Raw genomic sequence first — 18,177 nt, 5'->3', positions numbered from 1 at the left:
ATGCATGGCATCACCATGAAGTCAGACTCTAGGGCAACTAACAAAAAACACTCTGTTCTCAACATACAGTCAGAATGTACATACAAGTGTTTTGTAAACTGTAAGCAACAGCCGAGAGGCACTGAAAGGCAACAATGAGATACAAGAAAGTAAAGTTAAATTGGAGGAAGACGACTCTGGGGGGTGGGAGAAAGGAAGGGGCTTTGGTGGGAAATCCAGCACATGATGACTGGGGATATCCAGGGAGGAAGCAGCAGGGAGAACCAACTGTATAAATCACAAACAAATGGCACAAGTCCTGGGCACGTGGCTTCCAAACCAGGAAGGACACCAGGGACAGGAGGCTGGTTAGCAGAAGGCAAGGACAAGAATGAGACTAGGAAGTAAAGAGGAAGCCTCACTCTGTTCAAAGTTCTGAAAGGAGAAAATCAACACCGGAGAAGAATTCCACTTTTCATCACCTTTCTCTTTGTCATGCCATGGGATAGAAAACTTTAGTGTGTTAAAAATTCAGCAGTACAGGTTCTCATAGTAACTTGAATTAGCAATCTCAAATAACACAAATGAAAAATCTGGTTACTATTTTGGATTAGATATTTCAGAGACAAATATGAAAACTTTGCAGTCTTTAAATCTGGATGTAAAGTGCCAGATTTAATGACTGCAAAGTTTTTCTATCCTATCCTTCATGACAGACACTGCTGAGGTACATAATTAAGGGTCAGGAAATCCAGACGCCGCACATAGGCAATGTGCAGGGTCTTCTCTTGTCTTGTACTTGGGAGTTTAAGATGGCAGAAAATTCATGAGAGGCAGAAAATGCATGATGCCTAGATTGACAAACTTTTTTTTTTAAGTTGAAATTCTGAGAGGGCACAATCTATACACGAAGGACTATCTACTAAATACGAGTCTATGACTTGTCTAATTTTGCCATGACAGAGTCATTGTGGAACAGCTAGTTCTGCGAGCAGGCACATGGCTACCTCATCATGCTTTTATCATTTTACAGTACTGTTTTAGACACTCGAGGTAAGATTATAGTTATTGGAAATATATATAATGGAAAGCATCCATTCCATTCTTTCAGGGGGAAAAAATGTAAGGTAAATAAATTCTTTATTTACCTAGAAAATGAGTGAATGATTAAGAGACATATTTGGGAAAAACTTTATGACAGGAATTGTGTCAATCTTTCCTGGTTAACCAAACCAAAACAAATATGTGCCGTCAAGTTGATTATGACTAATAGCGACCCTATTATGACAGAACAGAACTCCTCCTTAGTTTCCAAGTCTGTAGAGCTTTATGAAAGGAGCCCTGGTAGCATCCGTAAAGAGCATACGTAGCAATATGGAAGGAGCCCTGGTGGCTTACGAATTGGGCTACTAACTGCAAGGTCAGTAGATCAAATCTACCAGCCGCTCCACAGGAGAAAGATGAGGCTTTCTGCTCCCATCAAGATTTATAGCCTCGGAAACTCTATACAGAGTCATTATGAGTCAGAACCAGCTGCACAGTACACAACCACCACCAAAGCTTTATGGTTGCAAACTGCCACATCTGTCTCCTACAGAGCAGCTAAGTGGTTCAAACCACCAACCTTTTGGTTAGCAGCCAAGCACTTTGTTAACTGCGCTAACAGACCTTCCTTTCAATCTGAATAAAGTGACTGAAAGCTCTATTAAATCACCTACATAAAACTAAGATAAATTCAGAACAAGTAAGAGATTCAAAAGCCGGTATCTTATTTGTGGCTCTTCCTATAATTAATTAATTTTTTTCTAAAAATCAGTAAACTCTATAAGTACAAATTTCTTGGCTGAATATCTATCTAACAATATAGTATGAGTAAGGAGCTCTGGTAGCATAGTGGTTACAAGTTGGGTTACTAATCTCAAGGCCAGTAGTTCAAAACTACCAGCTGTTCCACAGAACGATGAGGCTTTCTGCTCCCATAAAGATTTACAGCCTTGGAAAGCCCAGGGTCACTATGAGTCGGAACTGACTCCATACACCACCACCACAATAGTATTGAGTACAAAATTTTGCTGATTTTTTTTTTTTTAATGACTTCTATTCGAGGATTTGAAAATGTATTTGCACTAGGTACAGTTTGGGATACTGGCGTGGTGCTGTAGGATAAGCACTGTACCGCTAACCACAAGGTTGGAAGTTCAACCCCACCACCACCACCCAATCCTCAGAAACCCTATACAGGATCACTATAAGTTGAAACCAACTCTACCACACTTAACAACATTAGGTACAGTTTACAATGATTTTACATTATCTTCTAGGAAAGCATAATTCCTTTTTTTTTTTTTTTTCATAATTGCTTTTTAAAAACATATATTATTAAATGATCACTTAAGTATTTTAAAACTATGTTATAAAAATACGTGGGAAAATAAAATTCCTATGTTTAACATTTATAAATTAAAATAATAAAGGCTTCTTATTATTCTCAATAAACACAGAACTTTAAATATGTAGATCAAAGCTTCATAATTAGGGCTCATGAATAAGCTTTAGCTTGGTGAATGACATGAAACTGCATGCAAACTTGGGTATACTTGTATTTTTCTGGCAGAGAAGACTCATAATTTTTATTAGATCCCTAAAGCAGTCTTTAACCAAACACAGATTATGAACTGCAATTTTAAAAACGATTGGCAAATTCTGTTTTCTAGTTATGATAAATGACAGTAGCCTTTAACTATTCCCTAAGCCAGAGGGGGGAAAGTCACTTATTTCCCCAAAAGAACAAAAATATTTGAACCATAAAGCATCTTTTGACAACCTATGGCATACAACCAAAGCATTTCAAAAGCAATATGCTTGACAAATTGAATTCTCAAGAGTATCCAGCATTTTTCTCCCTGACAAATGTGGCTTACTTTCAACTTAACTGAAACTAGTTGTTCCATAGCTGTGCTAAGACACACTTGACTTAATACCTGTGACTACTGCCCCTTCATTTGGTTGTAGAGAACTCCAAATACATGCATTATGTACAGTGATCTTACTTATTTGAAATATAAAAACTTGAAGTATCCTCGAACACTATATGTGGGTTTCTTTTTCATAAACACTGCATGCCGTGATTAAGTACTTAAAATTCAAGACCACCATAAATCAATATAAAATTGTTCAAAGCACACCTTCTAATAATGATAAGCTTCACATTGTCAATACTAAATTGACCTCATAGGAAATTGATCTAAGTGCCAGCATCAGAAAATTCAGCTGGTGAACAAAAGTTTTTGTTTGAACAATCAAAATGCTGAATGAACAAACCAAACGTGGTACATACATAAGGCGCACTGGTGGCACAGTGGGTTGAGTGATGGGCAGCTACCTGCAAGATCAGCAATTCAAACCAACTAGCTTGTCTCTGGGAGAAAGAGGAGGCTGTCTGCTTCCATTAAAAATTACAGTCTCAGAAACCCTAAGAAGCAATTTTACTGTGTCCTACCAGCTGCTCCTCGAAAACCCTATACAGGGTCACTATGGGTCTGAACCAACTCGACGGCATTTAACAACAATAGCGCAGCTGGAGTCCTCGTGTGGCACTGTGGGTTAATGTGCCATAATGTAAAGCTGTTTGAACTGTAAGGTTGGCAGTTCAAGCTCCTCAGCTGCTCCTCAGAAACCCTATACAGGGTCGACATGGGTTGAAAGCGACTCGACAGCAATTAACAACAACAATAACATAGGATAGCTGGGCGGAGTCCTGGTATGGTGCTTTGGGTTGATGAGCTGGACTACAAAGTTGTTTGAATCTCAAGGTCGGTAGTTCAAGCTTACTAGTCACTCCTTAGGAGGCCCCTATACAGGGTCACTAGGGATCGGAACCAACTCAACGGCACTTAATAACAATAACAACAACAACACAGGATAGCTGGAGTCTTGGTGTGGTGCTGTGAGTTAATGCGGTGGACTGCAAAGTTGATCTGAACCACAAGGTAGGCAGTTAAAGCTCACCAGACATTCCTCAGAAAACCATACAGGGTCACTATGGGTTGGTACCGACTTAACAGCATTCAACAACCACAATATAGGGTTGCTGGTATGACACTGTGGGTTAATGTGCTAGACTGCAAGGTCAGTTTGAACTGCAAGGTTGGTGGTTCAAGCTTACCAGTCGCTCCTTGGAAACGCCACACAAGGTTGCTGGAAGTCAGAATTGACTCAACAGCACTTAGCAATAACATAGGGCCACTGAGTCCTGATGTGGTGCTACAGGATAAGCAATGAACTGCTAACCAAAAGGTTACTGGTTCAAACCTACCAGCTGCTCCACGCAAACCCTTACAGGGTTGTTATGAATCAGAAATGACTTGAAGGCACTTAACAACAACAACATAGGGTTGTTAAGAATAGGAAACAACTCAATGTCAGTGTGTTTGGATGCAGATTCATACAATGGAAAACTACTCAACCAGTAGAAGAAATGAAGTCTTAATATACTCTACAGTAGGGATGGAGCTTGAAGACATTAAGCAGTAGGAAATAAGATAATTACAAAAGGACAAATACTGATTGTGCTGACCTCACTTTATATGAAGAACACATCATTAGGATTGTAGAATGACTCACTAACACCCTGCAATATGCAGATGATTCAACTTTGCTTGCTGAAAGTGAAAAGGACTTGAAGCACTTGCTGATGAAGATCAATGAATACAACCTTAGATGGAATGTACCTCAATGTAAAGAAAACAAAAATCCTCACTACTTGACCAATGATCCAAGCCACAGTATTTTCAATTGTTTCATATGTATGTAAGAGCTTGGCAATAAATAAGGAAGACCAGAGAATTGATGCAATTGAATTATGGCATTGGCAAAGATACTGAAAGTGAACTTCCAAAACAAGAACAAACAAATCTGTTTTGGAAGAAGTATAGCCAGAACACTCCTTAGAAATAAGGGTGATGAGATTCATCTCACACACTTTCAACATGAAATCAGGAGTGGGCAATCCCTGGAAAAGAATGTCATGTTGGTAAAGTGGAGGGTCATCCAAAAAAGAAGAAGCCCTCCAAGGAGATGGACTGACACAGTGGCTGCAACAATGAGCTCTAAAATAACCACTGTGAGGATAGCACAGGAATGGAAAGTGTTTCCTTTTTTTTGGTTGTGTAGTGGGTTGCTATGAGTTGGACCTAACAACTATGACAACAGGAGTAGAAGGAAACAGGGGATTAACAGTAATAGAAAAACTGAATTAATTATTGTAATTGCTGTATTCCTATAAAAAGTTAAATTGGCATTGTTGTTGTTGTTAGGTGCTGTGGAGTTGGTTCCGAACCATAGCGACCCTGTACAGGGTTTCTGAGGCTGTAAATCTTTATGGAGCAGAAAGCCTCATCTTTCTCTGACGGAACAACTTGTAGTTTCGGACTGCTGACCTTGCGGTTTGCAGCCCGATTTGTAACCACTACGCTACCAGAACATTAGTTGTGTGATAAATATATTTACAACAAAAGGGAGTTAAAAATAAACAAACAAAGACAGAGAGTGTGTAGCTGTTGAGGCTGCTTATATACACAGCCATATACCTGTTGGGATTTAGTTTCTTGGTTTGGAGGTTTAGGGTCGTGGTTTCATAGGACATCCCAGTTGATTGGTCTAACAGTGTATTTGGAGCTTCTGTTTTACCTCATACCTCATTGCCTAGTACCTGATTATTAAAAGCTTAAGAGCGGCCACCCAAGACACACAATTGGTCTCTATTTGCTTAGAGCAACAAAGGAAGGAGAGTCAAAAATAGGAGGAGGATATGGAGTCCTGGTGTGGTGCTGCGGGATAAGGCACTGGACCCAAGATCTGTTTGAACCGCAAGGTACTGTAGAACAAGTACCAGACTACTAAATGCAAGGTTGGCCATTCAAACTCACCAGCTGCTTCTTGGAAATCCTATACAGGGTCACTATGAGTTGGAACCAACTTGATGGCATTTAACAACATGGAGTGTATGGGTAAATGTCCCCACGACAACTGCTTCCTTTGCCACGAGACCAGAAGAATTGAGTAGTACCCAGCTATCAACACAAAACATTTTGATAAAAGACTCTATAAGAAGAATCCTGATTAAAAGCAGAAACATGCTGAAGAGAACTTTAAATTCTCATGTACTCAAAACTTTCTGGAGCCATGCAGGTGGTATGAACCCCTTGAAACTATTGTTTAAACCAAAAATATCATCTGAGTCTTAAATAAAACAATAGTTTTAACTGAACTAATGAAAAATGTCTGCTTTGAGCATTATGCTCTTTTAACAGCTACTCAATGGGATCAAATTGACAAAAACAACTCAAAAGATTTGAAAAGAACTTTAGAGGGCAGTGAGTTTATGTTAATGAAGAAGGACCAACTCAGAAAAGGAGAGTGAGAATGGTCACATAGCTTGAGAAAGGTAGTCAATGTCATTCAATTGGACATGTAGAAACTGCTGAACTGGTGTATGTTTTGCTGTGCATAGTGTCTCAACATCAGTAAAACTAATAAAATCTAAAGAAAAAAACTTTTTATTCATTTTGTCTGTAATATTTATAGTTATTGTTAAGTGCCATTGAATTCGTTCTGACTCACAGAGACCCTGTATAGGGTTTTCCAAGGAGTGGCTGGTGGGCTTGAACTGCTGACCTTGCATTTAGTAGTCTAGTACTTATTCTACAGTACTGGGATTCCATAATACCTATAGAATGCCTAACGTAGAAGTGCTCTTATATAAGTAAACATTATTTTTCACCCCCCAAAATTATGTAGCACACAAAATCAGAATTTTTAAGAGGGCTGTGTTTTAAAATATGTGAGGACTTCAAAAAGTTTGTGGAAAAATTCCATTATCTTTAATTCCATTTTTCCATCAATATTCTGAAGCTTCCTCATAGAGTTTTTGAGTTTTGAAATACAGTATCTTCAACTTTTTCTAAGAAACTGATTGTGCAACAAATTACATTTTTAAGGAAAGCCAATAAGCAAATTCAATGATCATAGGGAACTTGTACAGTATGAAAGAACTAAAAAGTAATTCAGTAACTCAGAACACAGAAATTGCCCTGTGGGCCTTGAATTTACTTGATATGGCTTTTCCATCCAATGTCTTTTTAATTCCCACCAAGTGATTGGATGGGACCGTGTAAATAAGGTATACAGGATTCTAAGGCTGAGATTGGTTAGTTTTGGGAGCCAGCTAGTTGTTTAAAAGGAGCCATCACAGAAGCTGGAACAGACGATCCCAGGACCATCAAGAAGGAAGTGCATGAGTGGAGCATGAGATCCTACCTAGAAAAGCGGTGACAGCAGAGGCAGTGACATGGAGAGACAGGGCAGCTGGGGGCTCTAGGTCCACTAAGTAGAGTTGAGTGTCTACTGGTAGGAGACTTGACTTGTAGAATGTGCCCTTTGGGCATTCACAGACTGGTCAACAGAATAGCTTTGTAATGTTTGCTGGAACAAGGCAGAAGCCAAGGCTCAGAAGTCAAAGACAAGATGAGGTGTATATGCAGTAGGGCAGAGAAGAGGTGTTCCAATTGGAAAACTGCTGTACCCTGAGTTGGTTTTGATCTTAAATTGTACCCTGTTCACTTCCCTAGTAAACCCCATAATCATGAGTACAGTTACAAGTTCTGTGTGGCCATTACAACGCATTGTGAAACACAGACATGAAGCAGATAGTGCTGTGGGAGCATGGTTGGATGGAATAGGGTAAAAAAGGTTGTAGGGTGGAGGCATATCTGTTTGCACTGTATAGGAATCAGCTTTGGACTGATACTGAGTTTGATTTTCCTTGTCCTTTATGATGTCAGAGGAATCAGACATGGCTCCCACTTGGTTTAAACATTCACACAGGTTAGATACTGACATTCCACTATCACAATAACTTGAAATTTATTCATTTTTGACACGTGAAAAATGGGAGGAGTATAAAGAAGAAGATACACTGACTGGTTCTTTAAATTCAGAAAACCCAAAACCAAGCCACTGCCATCGAGTCAATTCTGACTAACAGCAACCATACTGAGAGAAAACTGACCCTCTGGGTCTCTAAGACTGTAAATCCTTATGGGAGCAGAATGCCTCATCTTTCTCCAGCAGAGCAGCTGGGAAGTTCAAGCAGATGACCATGAGGTTAGCAGCTCAATGAGTAACCCACTGCCCTACCAAGGCTCCTTAAATTCAGAAAAGGGGTGTACTACCATCTAGAAACGTGTTTAAATGGGACTTCCACGGAAGTCAATATTTAGTCAAATAGCAAGTCAATTCCACGTGGCAAAAGTCAGTAGTCCTAACTGCTATAGGGGAGCTAAAGAGGGTGGTGGGGAGGGGTAAGAAGAGAGAGAGTTAGAAAACCCTCTTTTGAGTCTTGGGAATGCTTTAATTATTTTTCTATATTCAAGGAATCTTTATGATATTTCTACAATCAAAGGTACGTTGAATAGAGAACATTGGTTCTCTATTTTTTATTGTGATATTTCCACAAAGGTATACTGAATAGAGATCACAAGATTGGAGGTACAAACCCACCAACTACTCCTTGGAAGCTGTATATAGTGTTGCTATGAGTTGGAATCAACTCAATGACACGTAACAATAACAACATACAGAATAGGTCTTTTCAAAACCATCATACAAGTAAAAATAAATTTTATCTTGAACAAAACAATATAGCAAACCATGAAACAGCCAAACATTTCCCTACTAATTATAAGAAAAGCAACAATTCAATTGTTATTTGAATTCACACTGATTTCTCTTGCTGTCTTGGCATCTTCCCTTGCTCCAGCTTTTTTCTTTCCTTTATGGTTTCCCTTTACATGCATTTCCCCCCTGATTTCTCATTCAGTTCTTGGGTTCTTTCCCCAGCTCTTTCTTTTTTCCCCACTGATTGCTAAACATTTTGCCTTTCACTGCTTTCATAATGAAAGCTAGTGTTCAAACCAAAAGCATAAAAAGCCTTAGTTAGTCAAAGAACCTTAATGACTATAACCGGTATTCTCATTTCAACATCAAGTCAGTTCTTAGGAGCAACTTTGGAACAGGTATCATTATGGGAAGAATTTATATCTCTAAGTGCCCTCTGTGTCTAAGTTAACAAGAGTTTTCAGAGTGTATAAGGAATACAACTGTCAATTCTAAAATCTCAAATTTTACTAAGAAATAAAATAATATCCATTTTTAGAATAGTATACTACCAATAATAATACTGTCATTCATATGATGTAAATGGACTTCTGGCATGTCACTGTGGACCACTGGACTGTGAACCAAAATGTCAACAGTTCAAACCCATCCACTGCTCCTCAGAAACCCTATAGAGGGTTACTATGAGTCGGAACCAACTCAAAGGCACTTAAATTAACAACAATATGAAGTAAATACACAAAGACCAAAATCAGCACTGAGTACTATCTTTCAAATTTTTGCAGACATGTGGCAGATTCAATGGTCAAAAATACTTGTTTTAAAGACAAGATAACAGTATACAGTATCTGATCCAACTTACAATTCAGAGCTTATACCATCACATACACACATCACTTGCCAGAAGGAAAATTCATGATTAACTTTTTACAAAGAAGCAGCTTATCATGATTAACTTTTTACAAAGAAGGCTTAGCTATTTGTGGTTAAGTGCTATCTTCAACACTGAGCACTCATCTGAATATAGAAAATGGAAGCACAGAGCTGGAGCTGGACATAGAGACCTTTAGAAAGGAATCTAAGTGAATGACTCAAGCCCAGGAGAACTGCCAGGCATTGAAACACTGCCTCCTCCACTACCACTGACTGAGAGGAAGAAATGCTCACATGTAAACGCCATTCACCTGAGGACGTGTCCCGCATACACCAGACAGGAACCAGCAAGGAATCAACTTTTCAACAGGATACACAACAGCTAGCCTCTTTAAGTGTTGCATTTTCTTCATTTGGCATAAATGAAGCCTTGGAAACTAGAAGTTCTACTTCATGCTGTTGCTCTATGTTAGAGTTAAGACATTAAAATGGAGCATTAGGCTGTCAGATGGAAAAGTAGCCTTTTCTGACTTGAAGAAGGAGCCCTCAGTTTCTGTAATAACAGGTAGAATCTTAAAAGGTCCAAGAGCACAGAGGCTGCTAGATTGGAGCCATTGGTCCTGATCTGGAGCGATTTGACAACAGATGACCAATGTGTTGCTACTACATGGAACAAATTACCTGTTAACCTGACTGCAAAAGTATTGTTTTCCCTCTTGGACTTGAGAATTTCTATCTTTGGTTATCAGTCTTAGATGTGGAAGGTAGGCATTTAATTCTTCCTGAACTGAAACCAATGGGAGGGGGCCTCAAAAGAAAACAGAATCTAGACTACACATTTTAGTGGAAAGGACAGTACATGATTTTTTTTTTTTTAAGGACAGAAAATTGTAAAATACACTCTTTAAATTCCGCCAAGAAACTAAACACACTTACACTTTTCACTACTGTCTTATACCACAGAATTTGAGTATAACCAGGGTACTATTACTCCCTACATGACCTTTACTGGAGCATTGGTGACACAGTGGGTTAAGCATTCGCTGCTAAGAGATCCAAACCCACCCGCAGTTCTGAAAGCGAAAGATGTGGTTCTCTACTTCCGTAAAAACTGACACCTCTGAAACCCTATGGAGCAATTCTACTCTATTGAGTTGAAATTAGCTCACTGGAACTGGAATATGACATTGAGAATGCATCAAAATAAATGACTGTAAGCAGTTTTGTTTTGTTTTAACTGAAGAAATATGATAATTGATTTTGCTAGATAGAATTCTCATTTGTGGAACCATGTACTGAATATATATTGATGTGTCTGATCAACTAACTTAAAAATTCACCATCCACATAGGGCGTCTCCAATACCACTATACTCCTCTATAATGAGTGAACTACATTTTCCTTTTCCCAGGTGAGCAGTCTGCATGCACATAAAATATAACTGCTAAGTCCTAATTGCTTTTCTATCCTCTCCGCTGGCTTCCTTTTGGGGGAGGAATGTTTAGGATACAGCAAATTCACACCATCAGATTACATGTGTGGGATGATTGGACAACTGCCAATGTTTCACTCTCTGCAAGGTAGTACTGATTCTTGCATCAGTAGTATGAATGCTGTAAAAGCACTACTGTATCAATAAAGGTATCAAATAAAACCCAAAGATCAGAATGCTGGTTCTTCCTTGCCTATTTCATCGTACAGAAAATTATAATGAATACATGTGTTAAAGTCAGAAAAAAGTTCTTCAACAAACAAGAGTGGGCAGGTGACAGACTAACTCTGCCTCTGTGCTATTCCATTCAAATGATAGATCTTTTAATTCTCCAATTTAACTTCTTCTGTTTTGGTTTTACTAGGTCTGAAAGGAGTCCTGGAAATAACCATCCTAAGGTAGCACAGCACACTTACTAAGTGCTCCAAATGATTGTCAAACAACAAAAACAGCATAGCTATACTGGCTGGTGACTTTTTTCACTCACCATATTTACTCAAATTTAATGGAAAACCAAAAAAAAGACAGAAATAAATATTCTTATTTGAAAACACATATACTGGTTTCCTGGGTTTAAAGGCTCAGGACCATAGTCTCATGGGACAACTTGCTCAACTGGCACACAAGAGTTCCCCAAAATCCTGATCTGCATCCTAGTACAGTAGGGTCTAAGGCAGGGGTGGCAAATATTTGGCCCCATGAGCTGTATTTGTTGTTGTTGTTAAGTTAATTCTGACCCATAGCGACCCTGTATAGGGTTTCTGAGGAGTCACTGGTAAGCTTGAACTGCCAACCTTGCAGTTCAAATGGCTTTTCAGTCTGGCACATTAACCCACAGCGTCACACCAGGACTCCATAAGGCCCACAAAATCATTAGGTTTGCCCCTGTCAAGGCAACCGCAGTTCCAGCCATCACATTGTTGTTGTTGTTATGGGCCATGGAGTCGGTTCTGACTCATAGCGACCCTGTACAGGGTTTCACATTAGGGGTGAGTTAATTAAATGTTTGACCAAAAATAGCAGGCTAATTTTTAAGTTAATAATTTTGCATGGTCTGCAAATGATGTTATAAATTATGGCAGAAAAAAGGTTCCCCATCCCTGGTCTAGGATCTTAAAAGTTTGGAAGTGGCTATCACCAGGAGCAAACTAGTAAGAAGGTAACCAAAAGCACAAAGAAGCAAGAAACAAGTCTACATGAGTCACAACCTAATCTACTCTGAAACCAAGGAACTAGATAGTGCCCCACTGAACCATTCTGATGGGGGCCACAATGAAAATTCAAATTCTTATGAAAAAAACAGAAAAACTGCAACAGTAGAGAGCACATGACCTCAAGATGTTCTTTAAACCTAGGGCTGAATATATCAAGAGTTCACCTTTTAGTGATACATAAAATAAAGGACATTACCCACAGGATTGCTGCCCTTCTTCAAAATCATCAGTATGAGACCAAAAGATCAACAATTGCATAAAACAATGATGAGAAGCTAAGTCACTAAAGTACTGGAAAGGGATCAAACATAATCAAAGGGAATCTTGACACACTGTGTTGAATATAGCTAATGTCACTGAGCAATTTGTATAGATTGTCAAACAGAAACCTAACTTGCTACATAAATTTGCTCCCAAAACTCGATAAAATCTCACTTAAAAAAACAAACTCATTCACAGGCTAGAAGGTAGACCCATGTTAACTTGGGTCATAAGGAAGGCAATCTACAACAACAGGGAGAGTGGCACCGGAAACATGAAGGTAGCAGAAGATACAAGGAGGAATGTAACAGTTAAAGTGAATAGAGGTAAATGCTGCTAACTGATGGTTCATGGAGGGAATTGCAATCACTGTAATGAAATGAAGTATGCGATTTGTTAAATGTAAAACTAATGTTTTAGTTTTGTAAACTACTCAAGTCACACCAAAAAAGCTTAAAAAAAAAAACCCAAAATGCTAGAGAGATTTATATATAATTTACAAAAATATATAATGAAAAAAGGGGCTAAAATTAGCCTTTGTATACTTATAATCCATGATACTTAAGCAAGTAAGGGTGACTCAGACCACTTTAGAAATTTAATCAGTAAATCTTCTAGGCATTTGTGAAAATTCACTCACTAGAGTATCATTTTCTAATACGTAAACCTAGTCTGAAGAGTCATATTTCTAGAAAAAGAAATCTTGAGATTAAGACAGAAATCTAGACTACTGCTTGGCTTCAAGAGCTAGCTGAATACTTTGCAGTGTATACTCTAATAAAAGACTATTATTAGAATACATGGTAGACTTGCAACTGGGTTATATTCCTTTTCTTGAAATACTGACAAGTCACAATGAGAGTTAATGTGAACAACTTTATTGTGCTTATTCTAGAGATGGAGAACTTAGAGATTTACTGCTAATACTTACATATCATATATAACATTACACATACAACATAGAACAAATATATAGAATATATATGTGCACACATGTAGGTACACATACATATACTATGTAAGCATGAAAGTACAGTGAATAAAAACACTAACTTGGCTTGAATAATATTCTCCCTAAGAATACTTTCCCGGAAATGGACGATTCAGAAAAGTTCATTATGTATTATTCTGAAGGAATAGCACAAATCCCTCAAATTTAGATGTCTAGACAGTTTGGCCTCAAATCTCCATCAAAAGTAAACTAAACTAAGCATTCTGATTTCCACCCCCTAATTTTAGCAGTAGCAAATAGAACTTTCATTTTTGCCTAGTGTCACGAAAACTAAACTGGCCAGAAGTATAAAGGGTTTTAAGTTGGAAAAGAAAAATAGATATCGGGAGGTTGGAAGGTGGGGGGGAGGGTGTTACAACATGCTACTTCTCATAAATTATAATTGATAACAATTCCAAAATCTACTTAAACCTAAAATATATGCATAATTGTTGATGGGAACTGAGCTGTCTGCACTCTGGTTTTTACTGTAAGAATTAATTTAACATTTTTATGACGCTGAAGTTGTAAGATTATGTCAAAAGAACTGAATTGAAAGAGGTGTTTCCATGTAAATAAGACAAAGCCACAAACCACTTCTGCCATGAGACAGAAGCATTTACAACAGAAACATTTGTGAAATAACAAAGCATTCAATGAGTAACTGTTATCATGACTAACTGCTACTGTCACAACTGTAAAGATAGAAGTTTTGTAACAAAAAGTGGGGAGCAGTTAATCTTACAGTCCTGGAACAGAGGGCCCTGGGACCATGAAGGGAGAAGAGCACAAGCGGAATGTGGGACCTTACTCAGAGAAGCACTGATACCAGAGACGGAGGCAGAGATGATGACATGAAGAGATAGAGCAGCTGAGGACTCCAGACTCATGGAAAGAGAAAGGCTATGTGCTGGCGACCAGGAGGCAGGTTTGCAGACTGTGCCCTTTGTTTGTTTAAATGATTATATATTCCTGATTGTTTTTGTGTACATCCCCCTCCCCCCAAAAAATACCCCAAAGGGTATAGAAGCAAATACTGTTGAACGATGATGTACAGAGGATATTGTAATCATTGCAATGAAACGATGATGAGTGCAAAATTGATGTTCTCCAATCCTGGTGTGGCGTTGTGGGTTAATGCGCCAGACTGCAAAGCCGTTTGAATTGCAAGGTGGATGGTTCAAGCTCACCAGCTGCTCCTTGGAAACTCTATACAGGGTGGCTATGGGTCAGAATTGACTCGGCAGCACTTAACAACAACAACAATGTAAACTATCACTCAATTCACAATAAAAAATTATTTAAAAAAAAGAAAAAAAAACATTCAAGTGCAATCCTGAAAGTAAGAAGTGGCAGAAAAATTCTTAGTTTTAAAACTCCTAAGAGCACAAGAAAGATGGAGCTTAGTGGGTCTAGCTTCTGGAATTCCCTCAAATGTGACTGTGTACAGGCAAAGGGACAGATATGTGTAAAAGTGCAATTCAGATTAAAGATAGTTACCATATTGGGGCCACTCACTCAGCCCTAATTCACAGGTGCCAAACTAATTTTTTATTTATTTTAAAGGAGAAAAAAATGTAATTTGAATTGTTCATCTACAAATGTGAAGGCTTTCACAAACGCTGACAAACCAAAATAATAAACTTTTCTGCCTGAGTTAGAAAACTGAAAGGGTAGGACAGGCATGTACTAGGCACACAAAAAGGAGTTAAGTTACCTTTAGCTGGTTGTTGAAAATATCAATCTCCTGTAGTTTTGATCTAGTTTCTTTCTCAACCTCATCCAGCTGGTCTCGTAGCTGCTGCCGAGCTAGTTCTTTTGCTTCTAAGGCTCTTTTGACAGTAAGAAGTGAATCTCCTAGTTTAGAAAAACATGGAAAGATATGAAAAACATCAAATGGTAATGAGGGAAAAAAGATACCTAATGTTCACTTTTTCATGTAAAGAAATTCTTGACATAAAAAAGGAAAAGGGAGAGGGAGAAGAGCAGGCATGGAGTGTGGGACTCTATTCAGAGAAGTGGCAATACCAGAGATGGAGGCAGAGATGATGTGGCGAGATGGAGTAGCTGAGGACTCTAGACTTAGGGAGGGAGTGAGGATGTGGGCTGGTGGCCGGGGCACAGGCATGCTAGGTATGCCCTTTGGTTGTTTGAATATATTCCTGAGTATTTTCGTGTTCATCAAAAAAAAAAAGAGGGAATAGAAGCAAATACTGTTGAATGATGATGCATGGAGGGGACTGTAGTCATTGAAATTAAACAAAATACAATAGGATGAATGTAAAGCTGATGGTCTCCCATGTAAACTCTCACTCAATTCACAATAAAAACTTTAAATAAAAAAAGAAAAAGATGACTTTAATATAAAATACCTACTGTGCAAACTATTCTGCTGAACTTGTTTTAATTGGTCATTAAGTATTTGTTTTTCTGGAATAAGTCTTCCAAGCATTTGCTGAGATTCCTGGGAGACAAGGGAAAAAAAAACATGAATGATCGGAAAACAAGAAACTCCAGATTCACTGTGCAGGCAGGGCATAAACCAGCTCTCAGTTCCCTCAAAAACTCTTCCCTAATCTCACTCCAAATCCTCTTTTGAAACGACATTTAATCTCTAGTCAAGGGTGGTTCTTGCTTTCTCGCCAAGGAATTCACTGTCTGCCAAATGCTTTTCACTGAGATACACTTAGGACAGCTATAGCTCCCTTGATATTCTTTATTCATAAGCTTTAAAAAGTATACTTTAAGTACAATTCAAAAGAGAAAAAAACTGAAACCACAATCTCTGATTTGCACCAGCATCAAATGCAAATCCAGCAACCCTGTTTTTGTAAACTGGTCAGCAGTTTAAAAGGGAATTGTTTTACTCTGAACTTTGGTATTTAAGAGGGTTAAACTTAGGTTTACCATATACCAGAAGTTGCATGGTTTGCTAACCACTGTCTCTGCTTAAATTCAGCAGAAACTATCCTGTAAAATCTCTAAACTATAAACATTGCAAAGAGGTTTCCTACTGTTACTGTCACAATTTCTTTGGATCATTTTGAACCATAAATGTCCCCTTAGTAATGTTTGTTTAACTGCATTTGGCCTACAGCCGGAGAGGTATATTACCATTAGGTATTACTAACCAGACATGCAATCAAAAGATTTAAATGGCTGCAAATAATACTTTACAACGAATTATTTTCAAAAGTGAAAAGTATGCTATTAAGCATGCCACTTCTTTTGGAATAAAAAAGGTGATGAGGTAAGGACAATACCAACAGCCCCTCTTGACTCACATATTTAAAACAGTCTACTGTTGTGAACAACAAGAAAGACAATTATCAATAGGTGGTCGGGAATTATGAAGAAGGTAAGGGATTTGGTATGAAAGGAAGTATTTGTAACCACATCATGTTGTTGATATGTGCTGTCAAGTCATTCCAATTCATAGCAACCATGTGGAGGGTTTTTGAGATAAAATCTTTTGGGGAGCAAAAAACATCTTTTTCCCATGGAATGGCTGATGGGCTCAAGCCGCCAACTCTGGGGTTCGCAGTCCAGCGCTTATTTTTCAGAGCCACTGTGCTCCCAAGCACATTATGTTGTTGTTGCTAAGTGCTATAGAGTCAGTCTTGACTCATAGCAACTCTATATAGCAGCAGGTGAGTTTGAACTGCCAAGCTAGTGGTTCACAGTCCAGCGATGTTCCTTCAGTGCCACATCACATCATAGGGGGAGCTAAATGAGTAATTGTCAAGTGAATTAATATTCTCACAGCATAAATGGGATGGAGTGGGATTGGGACACTAAGCAGGAATTAAAGCTTGCTGAGAAAGATGAGGCTTTCTGCTCCCGTAAAGATTTACAGCCTAGGAAACCCTGTTCAGGGTCACTATGGGTCAGAACCGACTCAACGGCACTTAACAACAACAACAACAAAGGAGCTCTGGTAGCATAGTGGTTACAATCAGGCTGCTAATCTCACTCATATGTAAATTTAAACTGAAGCTGAAGAAAATGAAAACAAGTCCACAAGAGCCAAAATATGACCTTGAATATATCCCACCTGAATTTAGAGATCATCTGAAGAACAGATTTGATACATTACACACTAAAGACTGAAGACCAGAAGAGTTGTGGGATGACATCAAGAACATCATACGTGAAGAGAGCAAAAAGTCATTAAGAAGACAAGAAAGAAGGAAAAGGTCAAAATGGATGTCAGAAGACACTCTGAAACTTGCTCTCCAGCATAGAGATGCTAAAGCAAACAGAAGAAATGAGGAGGTGCAAGAGCTGAACAGAACATTTCAAAGATCAGCTAGAGAAGATAAAGCCAAATATTATAATAAAATGTACAAAGATCTGGAATCAGAAAACCAAAAAGGAAGAACAAGCTCAGCATTTCTCAAGCTGGGGGAACTGGAAAAAAATTCAAGCCTCGACTTTCATTACTGAAAGATTCTCTGGGCAAATTATTCAATGATGCCGGAAGGAATACACAGAGTCACGGTACCAAAAGGAAATGGTTAATGTTAAACCGTTTCAAGAGGTAACATATGATACTTAGGGAGGAAATCCAAGAGCCAATGATACTTAGGGAGGAAATCCAAGGTGCACTGAAGGAACTGGCAAAGAACAAGGTACCAGGAATTGATGGAATAAAAATTGAAATCTTTCAAGAAAGTGAGGCGGCACAGGAG

At 38.5% G+C, this 18,177-nt stretch overlaps 1 protein-coding gene across 1 annotated transcript in view; it reads right to left on the bottom strand.

Annotated features, from left to right (window-relative positions):
• The window catches only part of ITSN1 (intersectin 1 (SH3 domain protein)), a 352,172-nt gene that overhangs the window by 139,887 nt on the left and 194,108 nt on the right, over nt 1–18,177 (bottom strand). Inside the window, exons 15-16 of the mRNA XM_006862548.1 lie at nt 15,863–15,950; nt 15,204–15,343 (exon numbers count right to left, since the gene is read on the bottom strand). Coding sequence (XP_006862610.1) covers nt 15,204–15,343; nt 15,863–15,950 — 228 coding nt within the window. The remainder of the gene's footprint in view (nt 1–15,203; nt 15,344–15,862; nt 15,951–18,177) is intronic.

This window comes from Chrysochloris asiatica, unplaced genomic scaffold (genome assembly GCF_000296735.1).
Source record: "Chrysochloris asiatica unplaced genomic scaffold, ChrAsi1.0 scaffold00049, whole genome shotgun sequence".
NCBI lineage: Eukaryota > Metazoa > Chordata > Mammalia > Afrosoricida > Chrysochloridae > Chrysochloris > Chrysochloris asiatica.
The sequence above is the reverse complement of the archived record's forward strand: the minus strand, read 5'-3'. Positions and strand labels throughout refer to the sequence as shown.